The sequence below is a fragment of the Gobio gobio genome (assembly GCF_949357685.1).
Source record: "Gobio gobio genome assembly, chromosome: 24".
Taxonomy (NCBI): domain Eukaryota; kingdom Metazoa; phylum Chordata; class Actinopteri; order Cypriniformes; family Gobionidae; genus Gobio; species Gobio gobio.
The window spans coordinates 40,433,584-40,455,585 of record NC_137120.1 but is presented as its reverse complement, the minus strand read 5'-3'; the positions used below and the strand labels follow the sequence as shown (position 1 = coordinate 40,455,585).

The following is a 22,002-nucleotide window of genomic DNA, read 5'->3' as shown; positions in this document are numbered from 1 at the left end:
TTACCTCACACTCATGAGCGGAGGAGAGGAAGTGGCGACTGTGGCATAATAAAAGTCCCGCTGCTCGCGAGGCGTGTGTTGCGTTCATCTTATTACAGGGTTTTTTGCAGGTTTCACCAAGTCAAATTTTTAGACTTTTTGAGACCTTTATGAATTAAATTTAAGACCTATAAAAGGAAATGCAGTCACAAAATGTATTCAAATCAATAAACTTGTATCGATAAACTTTCACTTCCTCATAACTCAATCCCACCAGGATTTCGCAACTTTTTTTGTTGTGATTTTTAAGTTCAAAATGACTGAATTTGTGGTGGTAATTTCCAGAAATTCCATTTTATTCATAATTAGGATACCATATTTACCATATTATGCGTTATGTTAGATGCACAATAGTCACACATGACAATAGAACGAACTAAATACAGAAATCTTGCTTATTTTGGTTTAGGAATAATGCAGGATCTAAAAAAAAAATAGATTTTTCGTTATATTTAGTAATCGCAGAAACACGACTATTAGCTGAAGAATAAAATCTGTTTTATGTGTCTGTGGTACAATCTCAAAGAGACTCCAATAACACAGAAGCTGATTGGCTGCAATGTAAGCTGCATGTTGGTCTCATTTGTAGTCATAATACAGCGAAATATAGTTGGACTAGCGAAAGAAAGAACTACAAAAAAAGTGATGCAGGATTTCAATGAGCATTAGAAGTAGCGTTACATGGACGTAGGAAAATTAAGACCTGTTTAAAATAATTTAAGACCTAAAACTGAATACTTCAGCAAATTTAAGACTTTTTAAAGCCTAAGATTTAGATTTTGAAATTCTAGACTTTTTAATACCCCAAGAAAACCCTGTTAATAAATTTTGCATTTATAAATTAATAAAAGCTTTATAACTCTTAGTTAGTTAACTAATGAAACCTTGTAAAGTTTGTTACCTTTTTACCGTTAAAAACCTTGTTACCGTTTTTTTCATTGTGACAATATTTTAATACATTTACAAATGCCATGTCTAAATATATTTAACTTTTTAGTGCTTTTATTTACAGTCATGAGAAACTGTTTAATTATTAAAATAATCTAATGTAAAACAAAAAAATGTAACGGTCTTAAAGATATCCTTACAAAACTACTAATATTACTAACTCCATGTATAAATATGTTCAAACATGTCAGATATTTATATTTCGCATTGCAGTAACGAAATGCAAAAACCCCATCATAATATGAATAATGTAATAAAATAAAAATATGTCATGTATTTTGCATTACAGTACACTTACATAATTATATAAATTAATTCTCAATAATTATTCAAAGTAATACATCGTTACACCTTTTATTTTATGCACTGCAATGTCAAAGATACATTACAGTAACAAAATAAAATGACTAATAATACCCATAAAACTGATTACTCAATAATTTTGACACGAGTCACATCATCATATGACATTTTAATAAATCTCATGATTTGAGTATTCAGTGTGAAAGTATGATTTGAGTATCCTTTATGAAAGCACAGGGTGAATCCAATAATAGGTATTCGTATTTGAAAAAACAATAAATAATAATACTATAGTTTAATTTGCACACCAAACTGAAAGTTGAGATCAATGAACATCACAAAGCGAATTCAAGTGAAAGATCAAACCTCAGAGATGAGTCCGTGCTTCAGCTGAGCTCAAACATTCCCGGACGTGATATTAATATTTCCATCAAAACATAAAGATACTCGTTGAAATCAAAGCGACTTTGACGTGTATCGCGTTTTTTTTTTTGTGGCCACAATGAAACAGCCCTGTGTGACGTCAGCGGCCACGCGATTGGTCGAGGCTTCGCGTCAGCTGATCGTGGTCATGTGATGGCGGAATTTGTCTCGTGGAGTGTAAACAACTTGCTTTGCTAAGCTAACATTAGCAGAGAAATAGGAGGCAAATGACACTATAATGTCGTTTTTGCTCGTGTGGGCTCTGCTGTGTTTCCTGGTTTGTTGTGATGTAGAGTGCAGGAGAAGAAATGTGCTTCTCATCATTGGTGTGTATTAAAACACATAATTAATACTGATTTGACACTTTATGTTTGTGTTGTGTGTAACTAGTTACTAAGCAATTCGTTACTGTATTCGTTAATTACGTTCCCCTTGAAAAAGTAACGTGAGGGATTACTTTTATTTCTTTACAGTTACTTCTGATGTAGTTGAACTGAATACTGTGTATAGACTGTAGAACAATTATATATAACACAATGGAGGAATGTCTAACTTTAAAATGCAGGTTTTTATGTATCCTCACATTTGTTAATACTTTGGTCAATTAATAAGAATCATTTATGTAGTTTTATATTGAATCACTTAAAGGAACACTCCACTTTTTTTGAAAATAGGCTAATTTTCCCAACTAAACATTGAGTTTTATCGTTTTCGAATCCATTCAGCCGATCTCCGGGTCTGCACTTTTAGCATAGCTTAGCATAGATCATTGAATCTGATTAGAGCGTTAGCATCTCAATCCCTGATTATAGTCCCCAGCATTCCCTGTGTAAGCCGGTTGTCACGTTCGTTATATTGACGGAAGTTAAGCTATTTTTAAGCCTAGAAAATCACAACTTCTCATTTTCCGTCGGTCTTAGTACACGATGGAACTACAGAAGAGTCGAGTTTTAAATAGGAAAAATATCAAAACTATTTGGTCATTTTTGGAGCGAGATGCTAACGGTCTAATCCGATTCAATTATCTATGCTAAGCTATGTTAAAAGTGCAGACCCGGAGATCGGCTGAATGGATTCAAAAACATTTATCGTTAAATTTTTAACTCTAGGGGAGTCGGAAAATTAGCCTATTTTCAAAAATAGTGCCGTGTTCCTTTAACTAGTCGAGGTTGATAAAGGATTTAGAAGGTTAATAGTAATTACTTTTTTAGAGTAACTTACCCAACACTGGTTGTTATGTATTTACGAGTGTTAAAGCTGCACTACGTAACATTTTTACAGTAAAATATCCAAACACCTCTAGGCCAGTGTTATATATTTTGTTCAGTACTTACAATATCCCAAATGTTTCCGACTATTTGTAAATGGTGAGATGCTATTTTACCCGAGGAACCGGGACGTGTGAGGGCGTGGCCTGTCGATGACATCATATCCGCGTTAGTTTGCGGTTTTATTCTGCAGATGCGCTTTCCTCTCACTGCAGTGAGTACTTACAATATCCCAAATGTTTCCAACTATTTGTAAATCGTGAGATGCTCTTTTACCCGTGGAACTGGGACATGTGGGGGCGTGGCCTCTAGCGGACGGAAAACTTACATAGTGCACCTTTAATGTGTTTATAGTCGACTTTACACAGTCCGCTCAAAATTCAGAGTAAAGAGGCATGAAAGCCAGGCTAAATTATGCTAGCTCAGAGCCACTAGCATCACAGTGTACAGTTTTATTTGCTGTGTAAATGTATAAAGACGCCTAAATGGCACTTTCGAAGCTAGTCTAAATTTTGGCATGTTTTGCAGCTGATGATGGTGGGTTTGAGACGGATGTCTACAACAACACTGTGGTCCAAACACCTCACCTTCGGGCTCTTTCTGAGCGCAGTGTGATCTTCAAGAACGCCTTCACCTCCGTCAGCAGCTGCTCACCCAGTCGTTCCACCATCTTGACTGGACTCCCACAGGTAACTAGCATCTAAAAGTCTCTGTTTCTAGACCAAACTAATGGATATTCTTGCCTTGAACTGTTCTCCCCCTGATCAACAGCACCAGAACGGGATGTATGGCCTCCATCAGGGAGTTCATCACTTTAACTCATTTGATGGAGTGCGCAGTCTTCCTCTCCTCCTGAAACAAGCCAACATCCACACAGGTACGATGAAGATGGATCATAAAAACATGGTATTTTTAATAAAACACTGCTCCTTCGTTCACTTCTTTCTGTGTTGGAGGCCAGATAATAACACTCTTTTCTGAAGGACAGGTTTGTACCAGCACATCTTCACTTCACTTTATTCGATTAAGTCCCCGTAGGGCAATTTGTTTTGCAACAAGACCAACATACATACATAAAAACAGTTTACAAACATTAAAAATACCTATAAAAACAACGCAACAAGACAGCAGCAGCCCAAAAGTCTACCTACTTCCCATTCCCGAATTTAACAAATTCCCGAAATCAAACATCTGTATGAATATTCAGATTATTCGTACTACACTGAAAAAACATTGATTTTGTATAACATTTGTACGAAGATTTGTACGAAGAAAAGCCAGTTATTCGTATGACTCTGAAACACAAAATCTCGCTCATGCATCTTTTGCGGCTCATTTATGTATTTTAGGCTTATCTTTCTCCATTAGTTACAAAGTTGTATCAATATAACAATTTTTACGACGATTAATTTTACATATGATGATGAAAAACGTCTCAGTACTGCCCCTTTGTGCTCGTTTGTGTTTTGAGTCCAAATATTAGTTCAACAATCTTTCCACAAAACGTAGTGCGTACAAGCAGCAAGAAAACGGTACTATGTTACGAGGTGGGGATTTCATATGAGTTTGTACGGAAAAAACGTACGATTTTTTAGAAAAATAACGTCATTTGAAATGAGTGAATCTTTTACAAATTAATGATTGATTTCTTTGAAAAGAAAACTTCGGGGGAAAAACGTTTTGTATGAAAATGTGCAGATTGTGCAAAAATGGGCGAATTATATTGTACGTAAAATAGTTATGAATTTAATTGACATGAGATGTTGGTGCGTAAAACAGTTTTTCTGCGAATTGCACGTTTTTGCAATAAGTTAAATTTACTTAAATTGCAATAAGTTTCTCTCTACCGAACAACAGATTGTTACCAATGTGTCGTATTGTGTACGAAAGTTTCTTTTTTTTTTTTACAACTAGCAAGTTTTTTTCGTACAGAAACGCGTGATTATTAGAAAAAGCATGAAGGTCATTTGAAAGTGATTAATTTCTTTGGAAAGAATTGTTGGGGTAAACAATGTTTTGTACGAAAATGTGCAGGTCGTACGTAAACGTGAGTTTGTACGAATTCGTACGTAAAATAGTTATGAATTGACATGAGTTTGTTTTGGTACGACAATTTTTTTTTCTACGAATGGCACGTTTTTGTACAAATTTTGTGGTTTATGGATGCAAAAAGCCAGTACCGAAAGCAAATCGGCTTATGATTTATTACTAAACATTGGAAACGAGTGAATCTTAGAAAAATTAGGAATTTTACAAATTCATGATTGATTTCTTTGGAAACGTTGGGAAAAAGTTTGTACAAATTCATACTTAAATAGTTATGTCTTTCTCTGAATTACATGTTTAGGTGAATGTAACAGCTTTTACGGAAGGTTATTCTTACGATAATGAAAAGCAACATTTCGGTAGTGCACCTTTTCTGTTTTGCGTCCAGATAATAGTACAAGTATCTCTCTACCGAACGACAGAATTTTACCAATGTGCCGTATTGTGTACGACAGTTTCTTTTTTTTTGCAAATAGCAAGTTTTTCATACAGAAACGCGCAATTATTAGAAAAAAGCATGAAGGTCATTTGAAATTGATTGATTTCTTTGGAAAGGAATCGTTGGGGAAAAGAGCGTTTTGTGCGAAAATGTGCAGATCGTACAAAAACTTGCAGATCGTACAAAAAAAAGAGTTTGTAAGAATTTGTACGTAAAATAGTTATGAATTGACATGAGATTGTGTTGGTACGACAATTAGTTTTTCTACAAATGCCACGTTTTTGTACAAATCTTGAACACTTTTTGTGGTTAATGGATGCAAAAAGCCAGTACAGAAAGCAAATCAGCTTATGATTTATTAATAAACATTGGAAACGAGTGAATCTTGGAAAAATTCGGAATTTTACAAATTCATGATTGATGAATCTCTTTGGAAAGGAATCGTTGGAGATTAAACGCTTTGTGTGAAGATTGTTCGCACACAGATTGTTGCCAATGTGCCGTATTGTGTACGACAGTTTCTTTTTTTATGCAAATAGCAAGTTTTTCATACAGAAACGCGCAATTATTAGAAAAAAGCATGAAGGTCATTTGAAATTGATTGATTTCTTTGGAAAGGAATCGTTGGGGAAAAGAGCGTTTTGTGTGAAAATGTGCAGATCGTACAAAAACTTGCAGATCGAACGAAAAAAGAGTTTGTACAAATTTGTACGTAAAATAGTTATGAATTGACATGAGATTGTGTTGGTACGACAATTAGTTTTCTACAAATGGCACTTTTTTGTAAAACTTTTGAACACTTTCTGTGGTTAATGGATGTAAAAAGCCAGTACAGAAAGCAAATCAGCTTATGATTTATTCATAAACATTGGAAACTAGTGAATCTTGGAAAAATTCGGAATTTTACAAATTCATGATTGATGAATCTCTTTGGAAAGGAATCGGTGGAGATTAAACGCTTTGTGTGAAGATTGTTCGCACACAGATTGTTGCCAATGTGCCGTATTGTGTACGACAGTTTCTTTTTTTTTTGCAAATAGCAAGTTTTTCATACAGAAACGCGCAATTATTAGAAAAAAGCATGAATTGATTGATTTCTTTGGAAATGAATCGTTGGGGAAAACATTTTGTACGAAAACGTGAGTTTGTACGAATTCGTATGTAAAATAGTTATGAATTGACGTGAGATTGTGTTGGTACGACAATTTTTTATTTTTCTATGAATGGCACGTTTGTGTAATTTTTTTTTGCCTTTTTGTGCTTAATAGATGCCAAAAAGCCAGTACAGAAAGCAAATCAGCATAAGTAAATCTTGGAAAAAAAATAAAATTTTCAAATTCATTGCTTTTCTTTGGAAAGGAATCATTGGGAAAAAACACGTGGGTCCAGGCCCTGTATACCCGTTCGATTTCGCCTACACGGAAGAGACCAACTCCGTTCTGCAGGTGGGTCGGAATATCACCAAGATCAAGCTCCTTGTTCGGAAGTTCTTCCAGAACCAGAAGGCGGAGAGAAGCGAGGAACGGCCGTTCTTCCTCTACGTGGCGTTCCATGATCCTCACCGCTGCGGCCATTCCCAGCCTCAGTATGGAGCGTTCTGTGAAAAGTTTGGGAATGGAGAGAGCGGAATGGGAAGAATTCCGGATTGGCGGCCGAAGTATTACTCTCCAGATCAGGTTAAGGTGAGGCTTACAAATAAAGGAAAATATAAAATTTTGAAGTTCCCAACCATCAGTGTTCTTAAAGGGTTAGTTCACCCAAAAATGAAATTCTGTCATTAATTACTTCCCCTCATGTGGTTGGACACCCGTCAGACCTCCGTTCATCTTCAGACACAAATGAAGATATTTTAGTGTAAATCTGATGCTCTGAAAGGCCTCCATTGGCTCAACTTTACACTCTCAAGACCCTTAAAAGACACTAAAGACGTCGTTACAAAGTCCATCTCACTACAGTGGCTCTACAATAACTTTATGAATCGGCGAGAATAGTTTTTGTGCGCAAAAAAACCCCTAAATAACGACTTATATAGTGATGACGATTTCAAAACAAAGCATCATGAAGCTTCGAAGCGTTATGAATCAGTGAGTCGAATCATGATTCGGATCGCGTGCCAAACTGCTGAAATTTGCCGATTCAAACCGCTGAATCGACTCACTGATTCATAACGCTTCGAAGCTTCATGATGCTTTGTTTTGAAATCGGTCATCACTATGTAAGTCGTTATTTAGGGGTTTTTTTGCGCACAAAAACTATTATCGCAGATTCATAAAGTTATTGTAGAGCCGCTGTAGTGAGATGGACTTTGTAACGACGTCTTTAGTGTCTTTTAAGGGTCTTGAGAGTGTAAAGTTGAGCCAATGGAGGCCTTTCAGAGCATCAGATTTACACTAAAATATCTTCATTTGTGTCTGAAGATGAACGGAGGTCTGACGGGTGTCCAACCACATGAGGCTCAGTAATTAATGACAGAATTTTCATTTTTGGGTGAACTAACCCTTTAACATCTAACTAGATTCCGTACTTTATTCCGGACACTCCTGCAGCAAGGGCGGATATAGCGGCCCAGTACACAACGGTCAGCCGGCTGGACCAAGGTTACATCCTTTACGTCATTCACAGTAATATTTCAATATTTGCTTGCACAGATTTTCACATTTTCAGTGTTTGATTTCGAAGGTATTGGTCTGGTTCTGCAAGAACTGCGGGATGCGGGATTTGAAAATGACACTCTGGTGATCTACAGCTCGGATAACGGGATTCCGTTCCCCAACGGACGCACTAACCTGTACAGCTCAGGTGTGAAGGAACCCATGCTGGTCTCCTCACCTGAACAGGTGCAGCGCTGGGGGCAGATCAGCCAGGCATTCGTCAGTCTGCTGGGTAAGAGCCAATCACTGAGTCCTTCACTGCTTAAGATGTGCTGTACCTGAGATAACCACCAGGTGGTGCTGTAAGCCTGGTTTTAATACCACACTACACCTTCATGTGCATGTTCCTGTTTTTGAGGCCAGATGATGGAACAACTCTCTACCGAATGACAGATTTGTACCAGTACATCTGTATGATGATTTTTTTGTTTCGCTAAACTATGCTGAAAAAAGAACAAATTTGTTTCTGCGTTTAAGCCCAGAAAATCTGATACGTTTTTACAAATAGTTTGACTCTTGTACACATGATCTCGCTACTGCGCCATTTAGGTGTTTTAGGCCAGATGATATTGTCTTTCTATTGAATTGAATGTAACAGTTTTACAAAAGGTTATTCATACGATAATGAAAAGCAACATTTCGGTAGTGCACGTCTTTGTATTTATAGTAGTTCAACTATCTCTCTACCGAATGACAGATTGTTACCAATGTGCAATGTGATATTGTACAACAATGTCTTTTTTATGAATTGGGAGTTTTTCGTACAGATTTTGACTAACAATGTAATGTGTGCGAATGGCAATTTCTACTTCCACAGAATCGTAGGTTGTTCGTATGATATTAAAAAATGGCGTACCTCACTATCGCACCTTTTTGCACTCGATTCAGTGTTTAATGTAATTTCTTTCTGTTTTATGAGAGATTATTGCCAATGTAACATTTTCTATTTGTACGAATTTTCCAATGTAACACTTTCTATTTGTACAAATCGCAGGTTATTCGTACAATATTTAAAAAGTGGCGCACCTCACTTTTGTACCGCTTTGCACTCAATTCAGTGTTTAAGGTAATTTCTTTCTGTTTTCTGAGAGATTATTGCCAATGTAACAACATTTTCTATTTGTACGAATTTTCCAATGTAACACTTTCTGTTTGTACGAATCGCAGGTTGTTCGTACGATATTAAAAATGGCGTCCATCACTATTGCACCTTTTTGCACTCGATTTAGTGTTTAAGGTAATTTCTTTCTGTTTTCTGAGAGATTAATGCCAATGTAACACTTTCTATTTGTACGAATCGCAGGTTGTTCGTACAATATTTAAAAAGTGGCGTCACTCACTATCGCACCTTTTTGCACTCGATTCAGTTTACGGTAATTTCTTTCTGTTTTATGAGAAATTATTGCCAATGTAACATTTTCTATTTGTATGAATTTTCCAATGTAACACTTTCTATTTGTACGAATTGCAGGTTGTTCGTACGATATTTAAAAAGTGTCAGCACTCACTATCGCACCGCTTTGCACTCGATTCAGTTTAAGGTCATTTCTTTCTGTTTTATGAGAGATTATTGCCAATGTAACATTTTCTATTTGTACGAATTTTCCAATGTAACACTTTCTATTTGTACGAATCGCAGGTTATTCGTAAAATATTTAAAAAGTGGCAGCACTCACTATCGCACCGTTTTGCACTCGATTCAGTTCAAGGTAATTTCTTTCTGTTTTCTGAGAGATTAATGCCAATGTAACACTTTCTATTTTTACGAATCGCAGGTTGTTCGGACGGGTTTAAAAAGTGGCGTCACTCACTATCGCACCTTTTTGCACTCGATTCAGTGTTTAATGTAATTTCTTTCTGTTTTATGAGAGATTATTGCCAATGTAACATTTTCTATTTGTATGAATTTTCCAATGTAACACTTTCTATTTGTATGAATCGCAGGTTATTCGTACGATATTTAAAAAGTGGCAGCGCTCACTATAGCTCCGTTTTGCACTCGATTCAGTTTAAGGTCATTTCTTTCTGTTTTCTGAGAGATTAATGCCAATGTAACACTTTCTATTTGTACGAATCGCAGGTTGTTTGTACGATATTTAAAAAGTGGCAGCGCTCACTATTGCACCTTTTTGCACTCGATTCAGTTTAAGGTCATTTCTTTCTATTTACTGCCAGATTATTGCCACTGTAACAAGATTTTCTATTTGTACGAAATTTCCAATGTAACACTTTCTCTTTGTACGAATCACAGGTTGTTTGTATGATATTTAAAAAGTGGCGTCACTCACTATCCCACCTTTTTGCACTCGATTCAGTGTTAAAGGTCATTTCTTTCTATTTACTGACATATTAATGCCAATGTAACACGATTTTCTATTTGTACGAATTATCTAATGTAACACTTTCTATATGTACGAATCGCAGGTTATTCGTACGATATTTAAAAAGTGGCGTCACTCACTCTCACCTTTTTGCACTCGATTCAGTGTTTAATGTCATTTCTTTCTGTTTTCTGAGAGATTATTGCCAATGTAACACTTTCTATTTGTACGAATTGCAGGTTATTCGTACAATATTTAAAAAGTGGGGCACCTCACTTTTGTGCGTTTTGCACTCGATTCAGTGTTTAAGGTCATTTCTTTCTATTTACTGACATATTAATGCCAATGTAACAAGATTTTCTATTAGTACGAATTTTCCAATGTAACACTTTCTATTTGTACGAATTGCAGGTTATTCGTACGATATTTAAAAAGTGGCGTCACTCACTATCGCACCTTTTTACACTCGCTTCAGTGTTTAAGGTAATTTCTTTCTGTTTCTGAGAGATTAATGCCGATGTAACAACATTTTCTATTTGACCGAATTTTCCAATGTAACACTTTCTATTAGTAAGAATCGCAGGTTATTCGTACGATATTTAAAAAGTGGCGCACCTCACTTTTGTACCGTTTTGCACTCAATTCAGTGTTTAAGGTAATTTCTTTCTGTTTCTGAGAGATTAATGCCAATGTAACAAGATTTTCTATTTGTACAAATTTTCCAATGTAATACTTTCTATTTGTACGAATCGCAGGTTATTCGTACGATATTTAAAAAGTGGCGTCACTCACTATCGCTCCTTTTTGCACTCGATTCAGTGTTTAAGGTCATATCTTTCTATTTACTGACATATTAATGTCAATGTAACAACATTTTCTATTTGTACGAATTTTCCAATCTATTTGTACGAATTGCAGGTTATTCGTACGATATTTAAAAAGTGACGTCACTCACTATCGCACCTTTTTACACTCGATTCAGTTTAAGCTCATTTCCATCTGTTTCTGAGAGATGAATGCCAATGTAACAACAATTTCTATTTGTACAAAATATCCAATGTAATATTTTCTAAGTTGTACAAATCGCATGTTGTTCGTACGATATTTAAAAAGTGGCGCACCTCACTTTTGTACCGTCTTGCACTCGATTCAGTGTTTAAAGTCATTTCTTTCGGTTTTCTGAGAGACTAATGCAATGTAACACTTTCTATTTGTACGAATCGCATGTTGTTCGTACGATATTTAAAAAGTGGCGTCACTCACGATTGCACCTTTTTGCACTCGATTCAGTGTTTAAGGTCATATCTTTCTGTTTACTGATGTATTATTGCCAATGTAATATTTTCTGTCTGTATGTACTTGATTCTATGTTTAAGGTCATATCTTTATATTTACTGACTCTTTGTATGACTCTCATCCCCCCCCAGATATCACTCCCACCATACTGGACTGGTTCTCTTTGCCGTATCCGTCCTACAGTCTCTCAGGTGGTCGTCCGGTTGAGTTAACGGGTCGGTCTCTCCTCCCGGCCCTGAGCTCAGAACCGTCCTGGGTCACCGTCTACGCCAGCCAGAGTCTCCACGAGGTCACTATGTATTACCCGATGCGCTCCATCCACCAGGGCCCCTACCGGCTCCTGCACAATCTCCACTACCGCATGCCCTTTCCTATAGACCAGGACTTCTACGTGTCCCCAACCTTCCAGGATCTGTTGAACCGGACCCGGTCGGGCCAGCCCACAGGCTGGTTCAAGACTCTAAACGAGTATTACTACCGGGAGAGGTGGGAGCTATTTGACATCCAGGCGGATCCAATGGAGAGGCGGAATCTCGCTGGTGATCCAACCTACGCCCCGGTTCTGGAGAGCCTGAGGGAGCAGCTGCTGAAGTGGCAATGGCAAACCGAGGACCCATGGGTGTGCGAGCCAGATTCGGTTCTCGAGACCAAGCTGGAGCCGCAGTGCAGACCCTTGTACAACGGACTATGAGAGCCTGGAATGAAAGAAAAGACTTTTATCCATTTTAAATTGAGAATATTTTTGTAGCTTTTATATTGAAACTGTTAATAAACGTGTCAACATGATCTAATTGTCTTCATTTGAAAATATCATTACCATAAAGTAATTGTAAAAGGCAGTAAGACTCCATATAAATGTTTATTTTTAGGCAGTCAATCAATGTTATTTACCTTTTCTTATTGTTATATTTATCAATAAAAATATCACTATCAGGGTTCCCACACCTCCTTGAAAACCTGGAAAATTGATGACAAATTTTCCAGTCCTGGAAAACACACAAATTAGAAAATGTCCTGGAAAATCTTGTTGTTGTCTGGGAAAATTATTTTAAAAAAAATTATTTCTTTAGCCGAGAATAAAGAGTTTATCGCTGGCCCAAACAATTAGCGCTAGTTGCAGAAAGCACATGTTCAGGACGCTGAGTTTGATGCGTGTGAGTAGTATTTTTGAATTAATGGTTTAGTCTTGTGTTGCCACTTGCAGCCGTTAGCTAATGCTAATGCTATAACTGCTCAAATGTATGCAGTGAATGTTAACTCGTAAGCTGCTACCTGATCACATAATTTTGATATAAAGTCACATTTGTGTGTTATAAAGTCACATTTGTGTGTTATAAAGTCAGAATTGCGTGATATAAACTCGCAATTCTGACCTTTTCTTCACAATTGACTTTTTTTGCGCATTTGCGACTTTATATCTTGCAATTCTGACGACTTTTCTCGACTTTTTTTCGACAATTTTTGCGTTTATATCACAAATATGTAAACTCGCAATTGCGAGAAAGTCAGAATAGCGAGATAAAAAGTCACAATTACCTTTTCTTTCTATTCTGTGGTGTAAACAAGCTTCCATAGTCATAAAGTATGATGAAGAGCTCATATTGAAAAATGCTGGATTGTTAAGTAATGGCAATAAAAACTGGACGGCTTTTAAAGACGTAGAAAGCAATATTTGGCGTGATCCTTGTCTTTTATTCCCGCCGTAGTAAAATTGAAAATGTCCTGGAAAAGTACTGGAAAATGGTTGCTGAAAAAGAGTGGGAACCCTGACTATCATTGTATAATTATTATTATTATTTACATTTTCGCTCCTTTTTGACAACATTTCAAAATTACATTTTTATATTTAAAATATTTTGTATTATTATTAAAAAATATTTTCACATAATTTGAATAATAATCCTTTAAATGCACCGAAGGTGTGTAGGCACCTATCGAAATCGTTTGCGTTCCTATTATTATTATTATTATTCTGTCTTGGAGTCTATGGAAGCCCATAGAACCGTTTGCGGGAAAGTTTTGAAATTTGGCACACTCATAGAGGACAGTCTCATCTGTCACCATGGCAAATTTTAATTCTCTAACTCAATCCCTCTAGCACCACCACCTGTCCAATGGTACACTCATGTTTATGCTATTTTCAAATGTAATGAAAAATTTCCCGCCATTTTGAATTTTCCGAAAAACTACTTTTTCGAACTCCTCCTCGGCTGTTGCTCCAATTTTCACGAAAATTTAACCAGATCATTTTCAGACTATGCTGACAAAACGATATTAGATTCAAGATGATTAGTCTGTTCTCGAATAACGCGTAAATAAAATCGACAAAGTGCCCACAAAAATGAAAGTCAGGCTATATCTCCGCAACGCTTTAGCATATTCTAACCAAACTTGGTGTGTGTTATCATAGATATACATAATAAAGGCTAGATGTCTTACGGCGGAGTCTCTAACGTCATCACCGGCGGCCATCTTGTCACAGGCCAGCTTTCTGGCGGCCATCTTGTCACAGGGCTCTGTGGTGCCTGATGTAAGGCGAGTGATCTGAACACAAATACTCTTATCTCGCTGAAATCTGGACGGATTTACAAATGGTTTGGTTTCTTACAAACGTTATTAACGTGGCTATAATTCTGGATGCGTGAACAAATTATGAATAATTATTCATAAGTATGCAGGGTCATAACTACATCTCTGACGTTTATAACAAACCAGTTTGAAAATCGGTAGAAAATTGAGCAAGTTATGGTTATTTAAAAAGTACACGCACCATTAAAACACAATGTTAGGAGTGAGCGAGCTGACTGTGACAAGATGGCCGCCAGGTGCGGACTCGACCTCCATTGGCCAGCAGCGCGGACGACACATCTAGCCTTTATTATGGATATCTATGTGTGTTTTGACAACCATGACCTGAGGCTGCCTGCAGCGTTTCGGCACAGTGCCACCTAGTGGTCAAGAGATACAAAAATGTTATATTTTTGATGATAACTTCAGAATGCTTTAGCCAAAAAAAACAAAATTTGTCTCTTTAGATTTGGGGCATCATGCTGAGCCACACCACACCCAATTTTCCCATATCAACCATTTTGGGTGTCGGACATTTTGAATTTTGCAAAAAGTGCTATATTTTGCGAACGCATTGGCGTATTATTACGAAACTCGGCATGTGTCTTCGGCACCAAGCCTTGAAAGTACTCCAAAAGTTTCAGGGCAGCGCCACCTTGTGGACAAAAGTTATAATGAATTTTCCAAAAATGCTAATAACTTTTGATTAAATTTGACTATTGTCATAAAACTGGTTTTAATCGATTCTTTGGGTCATGTCAAGAACAAAAATCCCAACTTTGCCATATTTGGCCAAACTTCCTGTTCGCCATTTTGATTTCCTTTACAAACCTACTTTTTCGATCTCCTCCTAGACCCTGTCTGATTTTCACCAAAATCGAATCGTAACATCTTCAGACCATGACAGCAAAAAGTTATCAATTTCGTGTCAATAGACAAAACCGTTTTTATATAGCGCAGCGACGAATCTGAGGCATGATGCCAAAATCACTCTTGAGGCTGTATCTCTGCAATGCTTTGACATAATGACACCAAACTTTGCCTGTGTCATTGTTCCCTTACTCTCTATTGGTCAAACGTGATAAAACATTAAATCATATTATTAGGGACTGTATGATTTTTCAGCCATTTTGCCTAAAATCATCATAAAATTAGCCTTTAATTGCTCATTGTTGCAGTTCTAGCCATGTTGGAATGTTTTATTGGCTTCTTTGCGCTTGGCCCCGTTAATTGCTGCTTGCAGCTTTAATTATTATTATAACTATTATACATGTAATATTTTGGCTTCTTGCTTAAATGTCACCTCAGATGCCTACACTGTGAAAAAAAATCAGGTCTCCAATTGAAAAATTTCTAGCGACCAATCACATCTAAATTTTTTAGTTGGCCAAATTGAATTTCTTGAATTTTAATTGAATTCAATTGCCTCAATTCACAGAAATTCAATTTGGCCAACTGAAAAATTTAGATGTGATCGGTCTCTAGAAAATTTTCAATTGGAGACCTGATTGTTTTTACAATGTAAGGATCATTTCAAAATTATTTTTTAATACTTAAAAAAAAATAATAATAAAAATTGCATTTAGCTGCAACTCACAAGCATGTAGCTGTTTAAGATACAGTATTGAAAGTGCCCTCGCAGTTAAATTATTTATAAATGTGACTCAAAAGTGTAATTAGTCAGAAAAGTCAATATTCAATAAAGTCAATATTCAAATCATTCATTAATGAGAATCAGATTCTGTGCACTTAAATCTCGGTAAGGTGACGTACTTACATTGTACTATAAGTGCTGATGTACTTACTATACAGTAGAGTTATTGCTAGGATTTGCTTTAGGGTTAATACTAAGTATATGTAGTAACGTGTAACTACGTCACCTTAAAAAACAATTTATTCAATCATTAATTTCTGCTTCTATTGTATTCAAATCCTTTCTAATGTATAGCAAACTGTCACGCGTTGATGATATTGTGTGTGCGTCTTTACGCACGGGAGTTTTTCTTTTTTAACTTGTGCTGTGACGCCAGAAAGACGTTTATTGATCAATATAGACAGCCTCAGTGACAGAGAAACAATATTATCCCGTCATTCATCACATCTACCTGACGTTAAAGGCTCCCCAACTGTCTCCAGACGCGCAAATTAATCCTATTGGCCGGGAATATGAATCATCTAGTGGGGAATGACGAACGAGATCACGACTCCGAGGGCTCTATATAAACTCCAGATGTGGAGAACATCAATCCAAAAGCTACCAGGCATCACTGATCAAAACACACGTTTGGGTCAAGTGCGCAATGGAGAGGTCCGTCAGATCCGTGCTGGTGTTCGTGGCTGTTTCCATCCTCATCTCCAGCCATCCTACAGACGCCTGGTACAAGCAGTCCACCGGGCCGAGCTACTATTCCGTCGGGAGAGCCTCGGGTTTGCTGTCCGGGATCCGGAGGTCGCCGTACGTGCGCAGATCTGAGAGTGAATCAGCGCCGGACAGCGGCGAAATCCCCGGCGTCTCCAACAGCGCGATCCCCGACCTCAGCAGCAGACAGACGCCTGTCCTCAAAAACATGGTAAATTATTTATGAAAAACATGATTTATTTCATTCATATATATATATATATATATATATATATATATATATATATATATATATATATATATATATATATATATATATATATATATATATATATATATATATATATATATATATATATATATATATATACACACACACACACATACGCACAAACACATATGCAGTTAAAATGTTATTTACTTTATAAAATATAGCCTATTTTTTATTTTAATATTTATAAACCGTAATTTCATAAAACACTTTAGACTTTAAATAAGCCTTAAATGAATACACATTATACAATAGTTCGATATGATGCCGTTAATCTGCATTCAGTTATACATGAACTTGCATTAAACAGTTTCATGATTGTTTCTCGTATATATTTGCACAACTTATTACTAAAGTAATCAATTAACAAAGCATAACAAATATATATTCAGAACATGAAATATTAATGATGTAATCTATATATTTATGTGTATGATGAAAAGATTGTTAAACGTTTAAAAAAAATAATTTGGTACTTTTTAAATAATTTGGCAGATTAACAACATCCTATAGAACTATTGTATAATGTGTATACATTTTATAAGGTTTATTCAAAGTCTAAATTTTTTTTTTTTTTTTTTAAATTACGGTTTATAAATATTCAAATAAAAAATATATTTTATAAAGTAAATAAAATATAATGAATGAATGACGGGGAAAAGCTCTTTTTTACATTAAGAAAAACTTTGAGACAAATCTGTCCATCCATCCATCTATCTATCTATCTATCTATCTATCTATCTATCTATCTATCTATCTATCTATCTATCTATCTATCTATCTATCTATCTATCTATCTATCTATCTATCTATCTATCTATCTATCTATCTATCTATCTATCTATCTATCTATCTATCCATCCATCCATCCATCTATCTGAGGGGGAAATCTATTTTTAAAGGACCAATTTAAGCACAAAAAATATTATATTCAAGAGTTTTTCATTTAAAAACTTTATGAGACAAATCTATCTATCTATCTAAATGAGGGGGGGGGGGGGCTATTTTTAAAGGACCAATTTAAGCACAAAAAAATATTATATTCAAGAGTTTTACGTTTAAAAACGTTATGAGACAGGTTTATCTAGGCTATTTATTTTTTCTTTGACATCCGATTCGTCCGTTTTCTTTATTATAAACAGCGTCAATTCATACAGAATCGCATGCAACCATTAACGTTTCCTGTGCCGTTCTGTTCCCCTCAGGCCATCTGCGTAAAGGACATTTCCCCAAACCTACAGAGCTGTGAGCTGGTCCAGGACGGTTCGAGCACGTTTCGGTGCAAAGCAGACGTGTTCCTCTCGCTCGACTCGCTGGACTGCTTCACCTCCTGAGCGGAACCCGTCTCTCTCTCTCTATCTCTCTCTCTCTCTCTCTCTCTCTCTCCCTCCCCGACCCAAAGTCTCTTCATTTCAGGAGTATTTACAGCCGAGGCAGTGATGCGCGCTGTTGACATTGAATGTTTACTTGATTTACACCGGGGATGTTCAGCGCTGCTCCTGAAGATCTGCTTTCCTGCGATGTTTAGTTCTGTATCTATGTTTAAATTATGATTTATATTATGAATATGTTGCTTTCTGTGAACGATACACTAGCCGCTGTGTAAACAACCAACGTAGTGAGGTAAACAGTATGTGCGCTACAAAACAGTGCGTTTATAACTACAACAATACATTAAAATAAGATAAATAACAGTAAAAAAAATACCTGTTTACCGGCACATCCGGGAACTTAACTGTCAATTTCGTCACCGCCCCTTTTTAGGGGAAAAGTAGAGACTGCAATACAAAATGGCGGCACAAAACAACGTCCGTAAACAGACGGCAGGCGTGAATAATTTAATAAATCACTTAGGTTAAACTAGTGAATGTCCAGCCTGCCTGCTAAGATTGTGATATACATCCACACAATTAATTTGGTCAATTTAAAAACATGTCCTAGTCAAATTGGTGTAACAAGTGAATGATTTTACTTCGTTTTTGAAAGTAAACATCTTTATATGTATATAGTATGTCTTTATATTTAGAGTACTGACTGAGTGCACTTTTCTGTCCATCCATACAGCCTGACTTAGCTTCCGATAGCATCATCCGTACTTCATGATTCAAAAACGAAGTAAAAGCATTCACTGGCTTACCTGGTGACTCGATGAGGTACGAGTAAATGTCCGGGTAAGACGCCACTGGGTGGGGTTGTTACACCAATTTGACGCTGGGGTTTTTAAATTGACCAAATTAAGTGTGTGGATGTATCTTTCACGCTCTTGGCAGGACGACTGGACATATAATTACTTGACATGTTTAATCTGAGTGATTTCTTAAGTTATTCACGCCTGCCGGCTGTGGACGGATGTTGTTTTGTGCCGCCATTTTGTATTAAAGTCTATGGGAAGTCTAGTTTATTTTCCCCTAAAAAGGGGGCGGTGACGATATTGACAGTTAAGTTCCAAGAGGACCCATTTTGTACAGCTAAAAATAACCGGAAGCCTGGCACATATAGCTTTTAACAAATTGATAATTTGTTAAATTAAATAAAATCAGGCGTCAGGACATTAAAAACTACCATAAACAGATTGGTTTAGGACATTGCGAATGTGCAAAAGTGAAGTCAAACCAGATTCAAGTCACTTTCAGTGTGAACACTCAGTTTTAGCTGTATTTTGTAGGAAAACGGATCTCTGAGGGCAGTTTTGAGCACCCCTGGTTCACACAATGTGAAGTTCGCTGCTTTAAATTTATTCAATGAAAAAAAAAATACAAAATCAACACAGAAAACAGGTATTTTCTGTTCGATCTGTTCCCCCCGGCGCCCACCTGTCTCCTGTACCTTCCAGATGTATTCAATGTTCATAAAGAGATTTCAATGATATGAGCAAAAACTTTCAAAGATGTTTTCTTTATTTTATTAAACTTGAAAGATATACCGTTCATTGTGTGTATGCTTGTGTTGACTTGTTTAACTCCATTCAGTGTGTGTGTGGGGAAATCAGCACAAAACAATCAAATACATTTATGTTAGTTTTTTAATTATGGTTCGATTCACAGTGGCTTGTTTGCATTTACAAAAGTAACTAAAATGCTTTTGAAAAGCGAAATACAGCATTTAAATAGCAAAAATACATCCATCAATGGAATATCAATGAATGATTATAGGATAAAATTGGTAAAGTAACATGATTTGAAATGTATTTACAATACAATATGCAATTGCTACAGGTATGATTATGCTTCATATAGAGATGGTGCAACAAAACCATTTCAGATTGAATAAATTCTCCGGCACGGCAACTATAAAAGTGCTGCAATGCCTTGGATCACAAATGAGTCAAAAGCAAAACATGATTCATAATGCACAAAAATAAAACCTTTATGAACCAACAGGGTGTTCGTTCTCTGAACGGACCATGTTGAACAAAGATTAACCATGGTAACGTACACACAGGAAGAAAGGGATGTCAGATGGAAAATTATGGGATGCATGGGCAAGCAAGTCGACCAGGACAGTACAATTTACTTTTTAAAACCCTATTATACACTTACACAGTGTAATATGTGATTCATATCGGTTGATTATTGCATTTTTAAGGAGAGTTATGAAATATTGTTAGTTGGTGTATAAGTAAGAGGAGCATAAACTGGCATGTATTCGTTTATTGCGTCATGAAAAGAGTGCAGTCGGCTCTGATTCATATCAGAGCATCATTTCTAATAAATACCATCATCCGTGAGTCTTTGAGTTTTTAAAGGGGAATCGCCTGGACTCAGAGCAGAGACACGGCCTCCAGGTTCTCCTTGATGATGGTGTCCATGACCACCTGGAACACCACCTGCACGTTGGAGGTGTCAGTGGCTGTGGTGAAGTGGTGGTAGATGAGTTTGCTGGGTGTGGCGTTGAGGGACACAAACATGGCGGCGATGAACCGGGCGGCAGCATCCACATCACAGTCAGCGCCTGTGGACAAACACACACGGAGAGGCTGCATTTATTTACAGTAAATCACCAGTCTTCAGTATCACATGATCCTTCAGAAATCATTCTGATATGATGATATGAGCTCAAGAAACATGATTATTATTAAAGTTGAAAACAGTTGTGCTGCTTCATTTTTTTTGTTGTGGAAACTGTGATGAAGAAACTTTCTAATGGAAATTTGTATAACTATAATTTAATGCATCCTTGCTGAATATAAGTATTCCTTTTTATACAATTATATTTATAATATTTATAGTCAGATACATTTCATTTGAATAATTACAAGAAACTAATTATAGGTTGCATTGTAAGACATTATTAATGCATTGCAATATATTAGGGCTGGGCAAATTCATTTTTTCAGCTTAACGCATAAAAAATATTTAACGCAAATAACGCAGCGTCCGTTTTTATATCCATTTTTGCTTAGCGTTACATGATCATCACGCTCTTATTCATGTAAATGCTTCCAAGCGTGACAATACACAAGCGAACGCGCTGTATGCCAATGTCCTGTGTGTGTGTGTCTGTCTGTCTGTGTGTCAGGCACGTGCAGAGGGGGGGGCTTTGGGTGCTCGAGCCCCTGCCCTTTTTCAAAATGAATCAAAAGTGCCCCTCTCAAACAAATATCAATGATAATATCGTGGTCAATAAAACTAAATAAATGTGATTATTATAACATGACATTGATGACAATGTATACAATAGTAATGAACGGCTCAAAAGTCGGACAATTTCCGTTGAGGCGTTGCCATAACGCGTTGCTATGGGTCGCGTGCGTTTTGATTGATTGCTGATTTTCCTCTGTTCGGAAGCGGCTCTCGAGCCAAATATGGTCCTTTCAGAGAGTGTGTGGCCTTACGGGAAAAAAAGTAAACCAATATTTTTTTTCATCCATAATCAGAGCTAATGTGTTGATTTAATTACAAATCTATATATGATATATTTTAAAGTATTACACAATTCACCAATGCCCGTTTGTCATGTATATACACCAACCAATCGTGATCTGGCAAAGCAAGTTCAAATTCCATTGGGCATGTGAAGTGGAGCGGTAATTTTCTGTTCTTATTCATAAATCGGTTGAAAACTACATAG

At 36.5% G+C, this 22,002-nt stretch overlaps 4 protein-coding genes across 5 annotated transcripts in view; 2 read left to right on the top strand and 2 right to left on the bottom strand.

Annotated features, from left to right (window-relative positions):
• slc26a11 (solute carrier family 26 member 11) overlaps positions 1-1,834 on the bottom strand; it is a 35,406-nt gene extending 33,572 nt beyond the window's left edge. Inside the window, exon 1 of the mRNA XM_079808618.1 lies at positions 1,657-1,834. The gene's annotated coding sequence lies outside the window, so the exon portion shown is untranslated. The remainder of the gene's footprint in view (positions 1-1,656) is intronic.
• sgsh (N-sulfoglucosamine sulfohydrolase (sulfamidase)) lies at positions 1,831-12,670 on the top strand. The gene is made up of 7 exons (XM_079808619.1): positions 1,831-2,039; positions 3,510-3,670; positions 3,753-3,858; positions 6,826-7,148; positions 7,982-8,063; positions 8,146-8,349; positions 11,866-12,670. Exons 1-7 carry the CDS (start codon positions 1,952-1,954, stop codon positions 12,423-12,425), a joined length of 1,524 nt encoding a protein of 507 aa, XP_079664745.1. The 5' UTR covers positions 1,831-1,951; the 3' UTR covers positions 12,426-12,670.
• A 3,932-nt stretch (positions 12,671-16,602) lies between these two features.
• On the top strand, positions 16,603-18,266 carry npb (neuropeptide B; the record flags this gene model as incomplete). The annotated part of the gene is made up of 2 exons (XM_079808624.1): positions 16,603-16,872; positions 18,138-18,266. 2 exons carry the CDS (start codon positions 16,603-16,605, stop codon positions 18,264-18,266), a joined length of 399 nt encoding a protein of 132 aa, XP_079664750.1.
• A 1,549-nt stretch (positions 18,267-19,815) lies between these two features.
• Positions 19,816-22,002, bottom strand: part of gnav1 (guanine nucleotide binding protein (G protein) alpha v1) — an 84,268-nt gene continuing 82,081 nt past the window's right edge. For both annotated transcript variants that reach the window (XM_079808620.1, XM_079808621.1), the window contains one exon: positions 19,816-20,883. In XM_079808620.1, coding sequence (XP_079664746.1) covers positions 20,693-20,883 — 191 coding nt within the window. In that variant the 3' untranslated portion in view covers positions 19,816-20,692. The remainder of the gene's footprint in view (positions 20,884-22,002) is intronic.

Bases quoted from the DNA above. Each gene is read 5' to 3' on its own strand.
- sgsh (XM_079808619.1), top strand. From the start codon at position 1,952: ATGTCGTTTTTGCTCGTGTGGGCTCTGCTGTGTTTCCTGGTTTGTTGT. The intron at 2,040-3,509 runs GTGTGTATTAAA...CATGTTTTGCAG, and splicing joins AAATGTGCTTCTCATCATTG to CTGATGATGGTGGGTTTGAG. The intron at 3,671-3,752 runs GTAACTAGCATC...CCTGATCAACAG, and splicing joins TCTTGACTGGACTCCCACAG to CACCAGAACGGGATGTATGG.